Source organism: Bos indicus, chromosome 8, assembly GCF_029378745.1.
Source record: "Bos indicus isolate NIAB-ARS_2022 breed Sahiwal x Tharparkar chromosome 8, NIAB-ARS_B.indTharparkar_mat_pri_1.0, whole genome shotgun sequence".
In the NCBI taxonomy this organism is placed as follows: domain Eukaryota; kingdom Metazoa; phylum Chordata; class Mammalia; order Artiodactyla; family Bovidae; genus Bos; species Bos indicus.
This window is the reverse complement of record NC_091767.1, coordinates 40,132,931-40,145,967: the sequence shown is the minus strand read 5'-3', so window position 1 is coordinate 40,145,967 and position 13,037 is coordinate 40,132,931. Positions and strand designations below refer to the sequence as shown.

At 42.4% G+C, this 13,037-nt stretch overlaps 1 protein-coding gene across 6 annotated transcripts in view; it reads right to left on the bottom strand.

The window, feature by feature from the left end:
• GLIS3 (GLIS family zinc finger 3) overlaps window positions 1-13,037 on the bottom strand; it is a 695,814-nt gene that overhangs the window by 492,627 nt on the left and 190,150 nt on the right. The window contains exon 1 of one of the 6 annotated variants that reach the window (XM_070794228.1): window positions 9,579-10,304. The exons of 2 other annotated variants lie outside the window; for them this stretch is intronic. In XM_070794228.1, the coding sequence (XP_070650329.1) occupies window positions 9,579-9,868 (290 nt within the window). In that variant the 5' untranslated portion in view covers window positions 9,869-10,304. Of the gene's footprint in view, window positions 1-9,578; window positions 10,305-13,037 lie in introns of those variants that run through there. 3 more of the 6 variants (XM_070794224.1, XM_070794229.1, XM_070794227.1) reach the window with 3 other exon arrangements.

The window sequence follows — 13,037 nt, the reverse complement described above, 5'->3', positions numbered from 1 at the left end:
TATTAATAGACTCATCTAGAGTCATAATTCATCTGATGAGCCAGTTAATTATTAATTTTCATACATCATTTCATTTCCTTAGGCTACATTTAGCCTTTGTTACATTTTCCATTCCTTTTATGCCACAAGCATTTCTTACCCTGCACAGAAAACCTGATAATGAGACACAAAACACTGGTCAGCAAACAAATCGCCCCTGAGCTGACTTCTTATATATACATATAAACCATCTAAAATAGAGTTTTTATTGATTCCTTTTATTTTTCCCCTTCGGGTTAATGATTGTATAATTTCATTAACGTTGCCTTTTCAACATTGCTGCCTTGATCACTAATAGGTCCGTGCTATTCCCATGGGTTTCTCTAGTTACAGCTTTGTAGCCAGAAGAATATAGAAATGAAAAGCCTATTGATAGGTAATATAAGTTATTCTCATGCACGGCTGCAGTGTAAAGCACATTTTGCAATTCAATCAAGGACAGATAGAGCTGAATGTTCTTAGATCCTAGGAGTTCATTTTAATAAGCAGAATGTACCTTGTCCTAACACAGGTGACTGACTCCTCAGAAAAGATTGTATAAACAAAAACCAATCGTGTAAGTCATTTTATTGGCAACAATATAAACACAGCTATATTAGATGTCACCAATAAATCAAAATTACTCTTGTCTGCAATTTTAACAACAGAAAAGTGCAAACATGTGCCTGTGAAGCTGGAGGATATTATAGAGGAAATGCACTGGATGTGTACAATATCATTTCTCTAAATTGAAAGTATATTAAGTAACCAGCACAAAGTATAGCTGATCATTTCTGTGGTTTCATAACTTTATACAGTGAGACTGACAGACTCACAGAATTTACAACAGAAGTTACACAGAAACAGAGCTGGAATGATTCCACGTCATTAGGATGTGGAGTGAAAAGTCAAGGAGGTTACACCTGGTAGTTAGTACATAGAGACCACATGGCCACTTGGGCACTCCCAAGGTCTAATATAGGTAATGTAAGAATATTAACATATTTATTTTGAATACTAAGATGTTTAGCTATTACTCAAACAATATAATCACCATTAAAATAAAATTAAAGAGGTTTAGCTTTGAGTTACACCATACTTCAATTAAAAGTACAAAGACAAATCAGTGTTCCCTTCAGAAATTCAAACCATTCTACCAAAGACCACTCAAAAAAGACAATATAATGAACTTATGGATCCCATTTAATAGAATTCTTGACATTGTTTTATCTGTGATTCCAACTCTTTGCTACTGAATTAGAGATAAACATTTTAACTTTTTATATAAAATTTTCTCAAAAATAAAAATAATCTTCCCCTAAGTTTATGGAGTAAAATATCTGGCAGTGCCTTTTTAATCATATGAGTGGCTATGATACTAAAAATGTGGATAGTAAATATGGACAGGACACTGAGGAAAAAAAGGAAGGGAGAGGGAGAAGAGGAACAGAAAGGAGGAGGGAGAGGGAAGGGGAAAGCATGGGGGAAAACATGACCAAATCTAATGCAGGAATTTATTCTGTAGTTAGTTAACCCTAACTTAAAAATCGTAAGCAGCATTGAAAACCTTCGAAACAATGCTGCTGCTGCTGCTGCTAAGTCGCTTCAGTCGTGTCCGACTCTGTGAGACCCCAGAGATGGCAGCCCACCAGGCTCCCCCATCCCTGGGATTCTCCAGGCAAGAACACTGGAGTGGGTTGCCATTTCCTTCTCCAATGCATGAAAGTGAAAAGTGAAAGTGAAGTCGCTCAGTTGTGTCTGACTCTTAGCGACCCCACGGACTGCAGCCTACCAGGCTCCTCCGTCCATGGGATTTTCCAGGCAGGAGTACTGGAGTGGGGTGCCATTGCCTTCTCCGTCAAAACAATGCTAGTGATTATAAATTTCTAGAAGTTTAGACCTTCAGGAAAATATTGCTGGAGGACAATATTAGAAGTTCAATAACCTTTCTTAGAATCTACTTTTTACACTTCAGTGCATCTATGCAACTCTCATATCCCCCTAACTTATTAAATGTCACTACTTTTAGTAGTAGTTACCTACAAGTGTTTCATTGACTTTGCCTCAGTCATGAATTCACCAATGAGTACAGCAAATTCTAGAAAAGCATGACCCTACCAAAAGAAGCAAAAGAGAGGGGGATAGTTAGGGATTCCATTAGTCATTTGCAAAAAAAAAAAAAACACACAAAATGAGAACAAACTTGAAATGAAAAGGATTTTTAACACAAACATAGGTAAGTTCAGAAAGGCACCATGCCCTGGCCAAAGCATTGGTCCAAGTTGAATATGGGCTGTAAGTTCAGATCTATGTTTAACAAAGTATTGTTTCTAAAGTACTGTTTTTCAAATTGGTCAAAATCCACTGGTGAGCCCTGAAATCAATTATTTAATGGAGAAACATTTTTTAATGAAATAGAACTGACTAGAGTAAAACAGCAGCAGAATAAAACAGAAGTTATCAATGTGCATCAAATATATTAACAGTTAAGAATCATTTCATTTCAGAGATTTGCAGGTGTATATGTCTGCATATCTACATGCACAGTGCTCTGGGTAAGATAAAAAAAAATATATTTTCTGGTGGGTTACAGACAAAAAACACATAAAAGCTACTGTTATAAAAGCATTGAGACTATCTGCCAGCCCAGGTACCTACCAAGAAAATCTGTAGAAACAGACAGAATTAAACAGCCAAAATAAAACAGACCCCATAATATAGCTGTAATGAAGAGAAAATCTAAATGTTTGACATTTTTAGCTTTATGGAAAATAAGAATTAAATAGCACAAAGCTATACTCCTACCGGGGCTTCTCTGGAAACTCAGATGGTAAAGAATTTGCCTGCAATACAAGAGACGCCACTTCAACCCCTGGGTCAGGAAGAGCCCCTGGAGAAGGGAACGGCTACCCACTCTAGTATTCTTGCCTGGAGAATTCCATAAACAGAGGAGCCTAGGAGGCTACAGTCCATGGGGTCACAAAGAGTCAGACATGACTGAGCGACGAACACGCACACTCCTACCGCTGTTATCTTTCACTTTGCCTTTTATTTAGTATCAATTGATCAGTTGTGCTCTACAAATACCAGTTAACCGACTGACTGACAGAATCAGAGATCACGATGATTGACAATTTTATATCTTCCTTGTTGCAAGGGGTAGGTAACCTTCCCTAAAATAAAACTTCAATTTTACAATGTGAAAGGGGGCGGGGGGAGTTTAAATTACCTGTCCTCAAGAACTGAGTTTTTTTGAAACGTGTTCTTATGAGTTAACATAAGATCATATGAGGAGGAATTTGAAATGGAAAAATGAACACATTCCCAATGATGTCACCACTGAATTAATTACCTGAATTGCAAAAAGTGAACACCACATGGCCATGGTTTGAGACACAAAGGCTTCTTCAGAAATATAAAAGAAAAGTAACTGGCTGGAGATTTTTATTTAAAAAAAAAAAATCCATTTTCACACAAGGAGATACATAGGTTGAAAATATGGCAAATTAAAGTGCATTCTTGGTCACCTAGTGTACATAAATAATCACTCAGCCATGTGAATAGCTATTTGCAAAGCTAAAACTCACAATTCTTTCAAAGGGGTAATAAACATCTATCTATGGAGATTCTAGAAATAAACTTAATTTAGCACTCATTAAACAAAATATTCAAGTATATTAAATTATCCCTATCACATGTATAATTGAGTGATTTCTTTCCTTCAGTGTAGTTAGTTATTGCTGAAAAGTAACCAGTGTAACTATTTTTAGCTGTTGGTAGACAGAAGTTTAATACAAGTTAAATTATGTTCACTGACATCACTGCAGAAGTATGAACGTCCGCAACAATGACTAGGCCCTTAACCAATATGACAACATATTTATTTAAAAAAAAAAAAAAAAAGAAGCCCTACATGAATGACTCAGTCAGTTACAGACAGAAGTGGAATCTATTGGTCATACTGCAAAGGTTGGGAAAACATTAATCCATTTCTTCACACACAGGAATAACAAGAAATCATACATAACCCTAGCATCTGATTAATTTTCTGTGTACAGTATCCAGCAGGCCTAGAAACAAAACTTCATAGATCTGGCTTAGAGCTTCAGAAATAACCGACTCTGAGAAAGTCTGATCTTTTTATCAAGGAGCCTGGAACAGGGGCTGATCTTGCACTGTAATCCTATCTGCTCATCTGGAGTTCAGCAAGACTTGGTGCACCCAAAGGAATGTGCAGTTGTTCCCATTCTTGGCCTAAAGAAATCATGTCAGACACGATTAGCCCCACACCAGCTTTCTTTACTTCAAGTCTGTGCTCAACTACTTAGAGCCTTCATTATCTCAGTTTTACAACTCAGTCTCCTGATTTTGTTCCCAAAGTAGAACATGGTTGGATCCTTGTTTCTGTTCATTCTATACACTGTCTTTGAATCCACCTGAGTGGTCCTTCCCTTCCTCCCTTCTTCTGCCCTCTCCTTCCCCAAATCCAGATTCTAGTCACCTTCCAGGCCCACCCCACCTTGGGCTTTCTCTGATCCTCTCTTAATCTACCTCTATCACTGATCTGTAAAATGGTGAGGATTGTACTATTGCACCTAGTTCATAGCATTACAGAACATTAAATGAGATGATGCATGTTACTTGTTTAGCCCAGTGCCTGGTACCTAGAAGGATGTGATAAATGTTGACTATTTCACTCTATACACATCTCCTTTAACATTCATAACTTTCCACATTGCCTTATAGTTATTTGCCTGTGTTTCACCTTCCTGTCTAAATTCTAATTTCATTAAGTTTTGGTACTCTGTATAATTTATCAAGCTCTCTCCAGTCCTTATAGGTACATAAATTACCTGATATACCTATGTATTTATATTTTTCACACTACATATGTGATATATATTGACTTTTCATATACATTTATGCACATATATTTATTACACTTGTATTTATCACATTGTACTGGCTATTTATACTGAAAATTATCATATAAATCAATATATAATTATACACTTATATATTCATATCCTATATTTATAATGTATTGCCTGAATAAATATAGTCTAAGTAAGGTGTGACCATAAACCCTAAGCTCTGTGTCTTGTGGAACCAGTTTAATTACAGTTGTGTGCTTCCTGGTCTATTCCTCCTAGTCTATTCCTTTCTCTATTAGAACAAAGCAGCATAAAAAGTCTATCCCACTCTTCTGAACAGGCATATTATTCTTGTCTTTATCTTGGCATACCCGTGAACAATGAAAAATCCTAGCTGAAAGCCACAAAATAAATACAGTCACTTCAGTACTGAGACCAGGCATTTTTTTGTCATGGGGGTTGTTGGTCCTAACAGAGAGACTGCCAAATGCATTTTGGGTTGTCATGGTGGAAGCTGCTCCTCAGCATTCTCCTGGCTCACCCTAAGCTGGCTTCACTTTATGGTTTCACTCATATCTGTTTAGTCTCCCTAATCAGACGGTCATTAGGATAGAGAACAGGGCTTCTGTTTCATTAGTGTTTTTCCTTAACTCTATCATATTAAGTAATGCCTGAACAACAAATTTCTGCAAGCCAAATTGTTTCCCTAAACTTTAAAGGGGAGTCCAAATTATTTGACCTACTAAAAGGCTATTATATCAGCAAAAGAAGTCAAACTCAGGAGTGCATGTTGAATTACCCCACTTACATAAGGCATAAAAAATGGGCAAAATTATTACATCTGTTAGAAGCTAAGGCAGTCATTACTCTTGAGGAGAACACAGTGGCCGCAAGAGATGGGGGAAGACAGTAATGAGAAGAAAGTAAGAGTCAAGTTTCCAGGGTATTGGTAATGTTCTATTTGTTCAGTTGTGTTCAGTTTAATCAAACTATGTATTAATGTCATTTTAAAGACTTTACTGTAAATTTAACCCTCCTGGAAAGCATAAGGCAGCACAGTTTTATTGCACAGATTTTCTATATGCCATTTGTTTGTATTTTTATTTTCAGTCCTGAGCCTATGACCCAACTAAACTTTGAGGAAAGTTAAATGTCAAGTCTTGCATTTCAGCATTCTTCATAATAATCTCTACAGAAAATAATTATAGAAACACAGAAAATGATTTCTTCAAGGAAGAGAATGTGCATAGGATGCCACTTACTGAATTCTCTCCCTCAAGAATCCTCATATATTCTGGAAGAACTACAAATTAACATTCCAACTCGAGATCAATAACTACAATATGAGAGAGACAACACCAGAAAGAATGTCATCAAATTAATTTACTAGCAGAAAAGAATACTGAGAAAAAAAAGACGGAGAACACTAAGCTATCTTCTGAAATGACGGAAAGACCACTTTCTGCCATATAAATCAGTCGTGTCCGACTCTGTGTGACCCCAGAGACAGCAGCCCACCAGGCTCCCCCATCCCTGGGATTCTCCAGGCAAGAACACTGGAGTGGGTTGCCATTTCCTTCTCCAATGCATGAAAGTGAAAAGTGAAAGTGAAGTCGCTTAGTCATGTCTGACTCCTAGCGACCCCATGGACTGCAGCCTACCAGGCTCCTCTGTCCATGGCATTTTCCAGGCAAGAGTACTGGAGTGGGGTGCCATTGCCTTCTCCGTAAATGAAGGCAAGGCTAGTACAAAACATAATTTGCTGCTATTTAACCTCCCCACACTGCCTATTTTGGCCTAATAGGAATGTCACCCGTTAGGTGGACCCTGGAGTCCATCCCTCTCCCCAAAAAAGTTGTTTTTTCTATTCAGAATCATGATCACTTCCTCCCAAGAACATCATCTGACCCCAAGTACTCAATATCCAACATACCCACTACTATTAAGGAACTTGGATGAGATCAGGGACCAGCCACAAGATGCTCTCTAAAACTGGCTTAATGTGAACCAAGGGGAGAGGGAGTTAGAGCAGCAATTAGATTTAGCTATTCACACTGAAAGATTACTGAGTCCTCTGAGCAACAAAGGAAAGGACTTCAACTACCAATAAGGAAAGGAATTTGAAAGTGACTGGAAAAGAAATCCCCCATTCTTCCTTTTCAAGGTAATGTTAGTGCTAGTCTGGCTACACAGACGACTAGTGAAAACATATGAAAATTGTAATGCGTTCAAAGGTGATCCTTAAACTACAACAGCTCCCAACTGCAAATATAACATCTAATATGACACACTCCTGTTTCTAAATGGCTTCAAACACTCATTGTGGCAGATCTTTTTTCTACAAACTTTTGCAGGTTGCACCTGTTTCACACTTCACCTTAAGAAAACTTGGAAGAGGAAGAAAAGAAGGAATGAGAAAATTTAAACCAACACAAATCAATCTTTTACCAAAAAAAAAAAAAAAGTTTCCCCATTTATGTAAAAAAGGAGGTCCAGTGGGGATATGCTACACAGAGGGAAACAGACATCTGGCTAACTCCCAAGGCAGAAATCATGACTCATCAAAGCTTTCAGAACGGGCAGAATGAGACTGCATTTGTCTTGAGTTCACCTTCAGGCCAAGAAATGCTCTCTGAACTGGGAAACTTGAGTGCTGAGACTGTGACAACTGGCTCTGAAGCCTGGGGCAAAACTCCTGAAAGTCTCTGGGCCTCAGTTTCCTCATCTGTAGGTGATCACCAAGATCCCCATCTAGCCTTATGGTCTTTACTTGAATTCCCTCTTCCCACAACCTAAAGGGAACTGGTCCACTGGGGGGAGCTGCAGAACATTCCTCTCCTCAAACTCCAGAGCCCCAGGCCCAAACTCAGGAGAGATGCTAAGTCCTGGAAATAGGTGGGGAGAGAGTGCAAATCCCTCTTCTACGTAAGAGGGGTCCGCAAGTCTCGAATTTCCGGAAGTACCCTCCACTTCTGCCCTGGGTTTAGATACTGCTGGGACGACCGCCCAGATGATGCCCCCGGGAAAGCGTAGTAAGGGGGTGAGGAATACCAAGCGGGTGGTGAGGGGTGAAGAAGAGCATGAGGCAGGGCAGGAGACGGCAGCCTTTATCAGTTCATGACCCACGCCGCACACCCCCCCCCCACCCCGCCCCATCTTGGCCTGCGGGGATTCAAGGCCCGCGCCCCTGGGCTCTCTGGCAAGGAGCGAGGGGCGGGTCTGGGGCTGAGGCGACTGAGCCCTGCTTGGGATGCGCTGCTGCGACCCCGTTACTCCTTGGCCGCCTCTGCCCCTAACCCTCGGCCTTGTCCGCAAGCGAGCGCAGCAAAACAAAACAAACTCGTTCAGGCTTCCTGTTGTGCAACGCAGTCCCGAGTAAGTCGGGGCCGAATGCGCGCCGCCGACGTCGGCGACTGCAAAGCCGAAGAGGCAGAAACCAGCGCGCTGCCCAGCCCAAGTCGAAATTCGGAGGGAGCCGCAGCCCTGCTCGCCGCTCCCGGGAGTGCACGTCCCCGCGCCGCACGCCCTGCGTGGCCCAGAGCCCACACCGAGCTAGCGTCCTAATAATCCTTGTTCTTTCACTTCTTGCCTCTTAGACACCCCCAAGAAGTCGAGCGTGCGACCCGGGAAACCAGAGACGACCTTTCAGAAAGTTTCTCCCTACAGGTACCTAATTGAATCATCCATAGGATGACAAATCCGTCAGGGCCAAGTTTTCCAGACACTTGGGTGACTTCCTCATCACCGAAGTGACTTGTCGGCTCCAGTGAGTAAGTTGGAAGTGTCGCTCCAGGCAAGGTGTGTGTTTAGGAGAAAGCCGGCTGCTCACTCACGCTTTCCAGAAAGCGGCCTCGGGCGACTTCAAAATACACACAGGGTCATTTATAGGGACTGGAGTCTTGCGCAGGACAAAGTCCCTGAGACTGAGACATTTTCCAAACAGTGCTGACATTTTGTCGAGCCCTATAAAAATGTAAACGTGAGGTGACGAACCTGGTGGGGAGTGTGAGAGTCTGAATCTGCGCAGTTTGCGGTGTGGGTTATAGTTCTAGTTACAAGACCTGGCAGCTGCGAGTCGCTGGACCCGTCCCCACAAGGAGTTAATGTATCCCCTTACCGGAGGACCTCTGGGCAATAGGGAGAGACAGCGAATTGGGTGAGACACAGCATGGAAAACAGCCTTCGTTAGAGCTCCACAAGCACGTGGAACTGGAAAGAGGGAGAGAGACCTCATGTCAACCCATCAATTCCCACTTCTCCCAAGTTTCCCTTCAGGAGGGACTCATGGGTGGCGTGCGCGACCATGCCCTTGCGTACCGTAACTTGCCCTAAGTTTGTAGCCTTCTGGACCCTCTAGTTTAGAAGAAAAGCCCAAAACAAAAAGTCTTCCTAAATAGAAAAACTTTAAAACCTTGTTGATTTCCTTTCCCTCTTCTACTTTCAATGCTTTTAGGCAACTGACAAGAACACAGCTTGATTCCTAATTGAGAATCGCTATCTCAGTAAACAGATCATTTAGAGAATATGGGTGTTGGGGTGCCCGCATTCTTAAACCACGCCAGCAGCTCAGAGTGTAAATATTTCTAATCCCTAGTTTGTATCTCTGAGCGTTGTAACTCCCCCACTCTCAAGCGCCCGGCTTCTCTCGACTCGCCTACTAGCAAAGTTCCTATGGCATCCACTTACCAGGTAACCCGGGATTTCCACAACAAAGCCTGGCGTGCGGGTCCCTTCCCCCGGCCAGCCTGAGCGAGTGACAGCGGGCAGCCAAAGCTGGCGAGTAGAAACTTGGGGCTCCAGCCCTTCAGCGCGCTCGCCTGGCTCTGCCTCCTTCGGAAATGAAAACTCCCATCCAAGCCGGGGGACAGAGCGCCGAAACCCGGCCCAAGTGCAGTGTGTGCGCGCGCGTGTGCTAGGGCAGTAGCGTTAGGGGGAGGAGGAGGCAGGCAGAAGTGGGGTGGCTGTACCCTCGGCATCAGCTCATTCTGCCGCTTCCCCCTCCCTCTACCCCCCCGCGCGCGCACACACACGCACACAAAGCAAATAATATCTTTAAAAAGTTGAGTTTCGGCTTTGTGCCTCACGCGTCTTGCTCATCCTTGCCTTGGGCCTGGGGTGCGTCTGGGGGCCGGTTCGGGATGCTGGCTAAATTGCTTTCGGCGGGTTCCGTCAGGGGAACGCTGGTGCGAGCCTAGACGGCCGCGGGCAGCGAACCTAGCTGCGGGGAGGGGCAGTGGTGGCGGCCCCAGCTCTGGTGCCCGTGCGCGCAGCGCTCTGGGCTGCCCTGGCGGCGCAGTGTGGACGCGGCTGCAGGAGAGGGGAAGGGGGAAGAGAGAGGGAGAGGGGGAGGGAGGGAGGAGGCGGCCTGGGAGGAGAGTGGATGTGTGTGCGGCCGCGAAGGCCGGCCTGTAGCCAGCTGCTTCCTGAGTGTGAGCGCGGGAGGGGGAAGGAGGGGCGGGCTCGCTGGTCACCAGGCTGGCCAATTCGAAGGCCGAGTCTGTGTCTCCCTCTCGACACGACCAAGCACACAGTCCTTTCCGTGCCCCTGGGAGTCAAAGAACTCCAGAACTGGCTAACAGCCGGGAGACACTTCACCTTCTTATTGGGCCTTATTTGTTGAACTGGCTCGTTCTTTTTTTAACGTGTAAAAGTGTCAGCATTTCGACAAGAGTTGATGTCAAAGCATAAACAAGTTAAAAAAAAAATTCAATAGTAAAATGGAGAGAAAAACTAAAAAGTGAAAAAATGGCTAAAGAGCCTTTCAAATATACGACTGGATGCATATAACTTTGAAAATGGATGAATGAAGATGCCTTTGGCAACTTTTTAAAGTAAAGAATAGGCAGACAAGAGAGGAAGGTGATGAAAGTGTTACAAGGATGTAAAATTGTAAATACAGACTGCTAGGAATAGAGGCACATTCCCTGTGTATGTTGCATCTACAGAGTGGACCATTCTTAAGAATTGAACATCCTCAGCTTCATACCCTACCTATGAAGTGACCCCAGCACTTCTGCGTGATTTGGTCAGAATCCTCAAGAGGCTGTCCCCAGAAAGCCAACTATTAATGGTCCCCTACATGTACTGCCACAGATGCACAGATTTCCATCTTGGGAGTCAATGTATGTAAAGCACAGGATATTCTCCAGTTAGACCCGTCTACAGTGAGAATATTATTCACCCTCGTGAATAAAATGAATGAGGGTATCTAAAGACACTTAGATTGCCACCACTCCTTATATTCTATTCCAGGGCTCTCACTGAAATATAAATTACCATTCACGTGGTAGATGCTATGATCAAGATAAAAGCCCTCAAGTATGCAAATGATTTACCAAAGATTGTTGATAATTTTCATTTATCTTACTTCAGAAATAATATTACTAGAGTTGGTCTGTATCCAAGATATGAAGTCACCAAAAAGTCCAGTTTTCACAATATTTCCTATGTCTCACTACGATCTGCTTTTCAAGATTCTCTTCAGGGAAGGCTTTTTTTTTTCTCCCCCCTTTGACAAAGTCACAGACTCATCAGAATATTAATCACCAGAATATCTGTCAGCAGAAGTGGAGGCAGTAAAATAAAGCAATAAGTTCTTAGGATATATCATTTTGTCAGTTTTCCAGTTTCTCCCCCTGTTCTTCCTCTCCTTTTAAATACAAGTATCCAAGCCCAAGATGGCAATAGATGGGTTCAACCACACACAAGAAAAGAAAATACTCATAAAATGAAGCATGCAGCAACATCACAAAAACAAAGAAACCAAGTGATGGAAGTTGCCATGACTATTCCATTGTGGCTAGTTATTGCAACATGCCTGACATTCACATACAAACTCTTCCTCATTAACTCCAGCCTTCAGGAGCAGAGCAAGATGGGAACACTGACCTTTCAATGCATCATGGGAAATACTCTTCATCCAGATTTGTGTACTGTACTTACTGCTCCCCAGGAACAAGACAAGCCTCAGTGGAGGCTGCAAAAAAAAAAAAAACTTTTCCAACGTACCTCAAATATCATTTAAAATACAATGGTTTTATGCATGTAATTATATCCTAGGGGCTTGAAGAAGCTTCCAAAACTTCCAAATTGATGGGAACAGCTTTGCTGGGAGAGAAAAATATAATGCTACACCCTATTTTAATCGATGGCTCATGAGAATAAAACACTGGGAAAGTTATGAGTCATCAACCTGGAGATTCCCGAAATTCTCTTCACTTATAAGAACCTGAGGGTACAAATGTCATTTTTTATTTAGGTGGGATTTTCAAAAGCTTCTACAATTCCTAAGACATTTACCACTAAATAGGTACAATGCTTTGGTTGATTTTCTTTTTTATTGCCAGTAAGGGAGATCTACAATGTCCTTACATTCCATCAGTTCAGATCAGTTCAGTCCCTCGGTCCTGTCTGACTCTTTGAGACCCCGTGGACTGCAGCATGCCAGGCTTCCCTGTCCATTACCAACTCCCGGAGCTTGCTCAAACTCATGTCCATTGAGTCGGTGATGCCATCCAACCATTTCATGCTCTGTCATCCCCTTCTCCTCCTGCCTTAAATCTTTCCCAGCATCAGGGTATTTTCCAGTGAGTCAGTTCTTCCCATCAGGTGGCCAAAGGATTGGAGTTTCAGCTTCGGCATCAGTCCTTGCAATGAAGATTCAGAACTGATTTCCTTTAGATCGACTGGTTTGATCTCCTTGCAGTCCAAGAGACTCTCGAGAGTATTCTCCAACACCACAGTTCAAAAGCATCAATTCTTTGGCCCTCAGCTTTCTTTAGAATCCAACTCTCACATCCCTATATGACTACTGGAAAAACCATAGCTTTGATTAGATAGACCTTTGTTAGCAAAGTAATGTCTCTGCTTTATAATATGCTAGGTTGGTCATAGCTTTCCTTACAAGGAGCAAGCCTCTTTTAATTTCATGGCTACAGTCACCACTGCAGTGATTTTGGAGCCCAAGAGAATAAAGTCTCTCACTGTTTCCTTTGTTTTGCCATCTATTTGCCATGAAGTGATGGGACCAGATGCCATGATCTTAGTTTTTTGAATGTTGAGTTTTTAACCAGCTTTTTCACTCTCCTCTTTTACTTTCAAGAGGCTCTTTAGTTCCTCTTTGCTTTCTACCATAAGGGTGGTGTC